Here is a 3,034-nt window from a genome sequence, read left to right on the forward strand (position 1 = left end):
CATCCCTGCCCCTCCCCACTGGTTCTTCCTGTGACGGCTCCAATCAGCATCAGAGCAGGTGCTCCAGCCCCCTGGGGCAGCCCCGCCTGTACCCACTTTGGGAGACCCTTTTCATGTCTGAGCCCTTTACATCAACCCATCGTGACTGTTGCAAGGCTGGGGGATGCAAATGGAGCAGGAGTTAGGGTCTTACTGTACAGAAGAGAAGACTTACTCCTGACGCAGTCAAGGGATTGTCTAAAGCCAGCAGGAAGACGGGAGGTGGGGGTTGGGTGGAACAAGACACTGGGCTTTCCAGACACCACCTAGCACTGGTTTCCCCACCCTTTAATCTTCCCAATGTGCTTCTTCCCGGCCCCCATCGACCCTGTAGGGCCCTCTGCACATGCCCTGGACTGCAGTGCGGGTGGAGAAGGAACGAACCCATCCAGCGGTCAGCCCTCGCCTCCTGCCCGGGCCAGGCACCTGACACCCTTGTCCCAAGGGCAGCACCGCCCTCCCTGCAGGAGCTCTGGGACAGACGTGTGCCTCCTAGAGACTGGCAGGGGAGCCGGTTCCTGGGCTGCATCTGGCACTCTGGGTGGGGGGCATGTTTGCTACCCTTCCTGGCCCCTCCTCAGCACCCCCTTGCTCCCACAGTTTATGTGACGCTGACCTGCGCCTTCCGCTACGGCCGGGAGGACCTGGATGTCCTGGGCCTGACCTTTCGCAAGGACCTGTTTGTGGCCAACGTGCAGTCTTTCCCGCCGGCCCCTGAGGACAAGAAGCCCCTGACGCGGCTGCAGGAGCGCCTCATCAAGAAGCTGGGCGAGCATGCCTACCCTTTCACCTTTGAGGTCAGGGACTGCCAGCCCCCGGGGCCCCATTCCAGAAGCATCACTTCTAGCAAGCCCTCTGGGCAGGCACACAGGCAGCTGGGGCAGCAGCTCCAGGCCACGCAATTTCCCCAGCGTCCACTGGGGCCAGGGCACTGGCACTTACGCTGCCTGGTAAGTGTCTCTTCTCTGGCCACTGCCAGAGGTGTCACCCTTACCCCTGCGCTACTACCCGGACCCTCCCAAGTCCAGGTCATCGTGGGAGAAGGAGGGGTCGAGGGGGTGCTGCAGAGAAAGAAGGAGTCCTTTCTGGCCCCCGGGTCACTGCAAGGCTGTCTCCTCCTTCGTACTGGCTGCCCACTAACCCTGCTTCAACCCAACTCCCAAACAAGAATGGCAAGTACTGGATTTCCCTGCTCAGCTGCCTTTCCACTCCAGGATTCTGGATTTTCAGTTTCTCAGACTCTGATTCTGTGATTCAGTGAAATCCCCTGACTGTGAGAGTCAGAGAAGGAGAGAGGATAAGGAGCCATCCTCTCTGTTATAGACGTATTATGGCTGCTGTAACTAACCATTGCAAGCCTAGTAATAATTAAACCTGCCAATTAGAATACAAATGTGTTATTTTACAGTTCTGAAGGTCGGAAGTCAAGAACAGCTCTCATGGGCTAAAATCAAGTGTCAGCAGGGCTGCATTCTCTCTGGAGCTCTGGGAGAGAAACTGCTTCCTTGCCTTTTCCTGCTGCTAGAAACTGCTCACATTCTTTGGCCCCTGGCCCAGCCCTTTTCCATCTTCAAAGCCAGCAATGGCCGGTCCAATCTTTCTCGAATCCCATCACTGTGATGCTGACTTTTCTGCTCCCTGCTTTCACTGTTAAAGACGCTGTGATTATGGTGGGTCGACCTGGCTAATCCAGGGTGATCTCCCCGTCTCAGGATGCTTCACCGAATTACACTGTAAGACCCTTTTGCCCTTGTAGGTAACATTATCACAGGTTTTGGAGATTAGAATGTGAACATCTTCAGGGGCCATTATTCTACCTACCGCAGTGCACATCATAGAAAGACCTTTTCAGCTCTTGTTCTGTGGGGGCTGTGATGCCCTGAAATCCTTGGCTTTATTGCAGGGGCCTCTAGTGTAACATGAGGCATAGCTTAGCATGTTCTGATGACGTAAACATGGTCTGTCCTGTGAATTGCCTAGTCTGATGGAAGGGACGTGGTCAGTCCTTAGGGGCACTGGTCTGATGAATGTGTGTGGGGATGGGAGACCTGGAGAGGTCAGTGGTGAATATGACAGGTCTCTCTGTCCTCTTAACAGATCCCTCCGAACCTCCCATGCTCTGTGACTTTGCAGCCGGGACCTGAAGATACAGGGAAGGTGGGTCACCCCTCAGGGAGCATCCCTCTGGGTTCAGGACACTGTGTCCTCAGGTCCCCAGCTCTCTGTCTGGAGGGTGCTGGAATTCTCCCTGTAGAAGCCTCCTTGTGTGTAAGCTAGGCTGATCCCACCTCAGATAAGCAGTCTTTTCAGACAGGGCGGCACATATGGCATCACCCTCACCCCCTACACTCAGTTATGTGCCCAGAGCCTCTCCCAAGTCACTCTCGCTGGCCTTGGTGTTGGCTGAAGAATGTTCTCTGGCAAACTGTCCGGCCTCACAAACCCTGTGTGGAGGTGGAGTCATCACTGTCTCACAGATGGGGAAACTGAGGCTTGGACGTAGGTGACCCCACAAGTGTTCCAGGCCTCGGAGCTTGGAACCTGTTTCCTATCTGTGAAATGGATGTGATGGGATGTACCTCATCATTTGGTCCAGAGGGTAGGGCGAGATGTTGAAGGGGTGCCCAGTGCAGGGTCTGTGTGGTTGGGGTGGGGGTGGGGGGTGGGTGGTCCTAAATAGGACTGCTGAAAGGCTTGTTGTTATTTCTGGGCAACTGCCTTGTTGGGGACCGTGCCCCCCAGACAGCTAGGACTCTGGAGCGGAGCTGGTCACGGAGCAGCTCTGTGGGAGGGTCAGATGAGGGAGGCAGCTCCGCACAGGCTGAGTGCAGGGCTTCCAGTCAGACGAGGGGGTCAGGCCTGGGGAACTGATATTCGCATGCAGCGGCCTCGTTAAATGAGAGGGTGGGTAGGCCGTGCTCAACGGAGCTGGCCCTCTCCATTGAGGTCAGTGACCCTTCCCTGCAGGCCTGCGGTGTGGACTATGCACTGCAAG

The 3,034-nt window shown here is 56.1% G+C and overlaps 1 protein-coding gene across 4 annotated transcripts in view; it reads left to right on the plus strand.

The window, feature by feature from the left end:
• Window positions 1–3,034, plus strand: part of ARRB1 (arrestin, beta 1) — a 49,019-nt gene that overhangs the window by 24,737 nt on the left and 21,248 nt on the right. For all 4 annotated transcript variants that reach the window (XM_010847568.1, XM_010847570.1, XM_010847571.1 and 1 more), the window contains exons 5-7: window positions 640–836; window positions 2,137–2,196; window positions 3,007–3,021. In XM_010847568.1, the coding sequence (XP_010845870.1) occupies window positions 640–836; window positions 2,137–2,196; window positions 3,007–3,021 (272 nt within the window). The remainder of the gene's footprint in view (window positions 1–639; window positions 837–2,136; window positions 2,197–3,006; window positions 3,022–3,034) is intronic.

The sequence above is a fragment of the Bison bison genome, unplaced genomic scaffold (assembly GCF_000754665.1).
Source record: "Bison bison bison isolate TAMUID 2011002044 unplaced genomic scaffold, Bison_UMD1.0 scf7180017864251, whole genome shotgun sequence".
Taxonomy (NCBI): domain Eukaryota; kingdom Metazoa; phylum Chordata; class Mammalia; order Artiodactyla; family Bovidae; genus Bison; species Bison bison.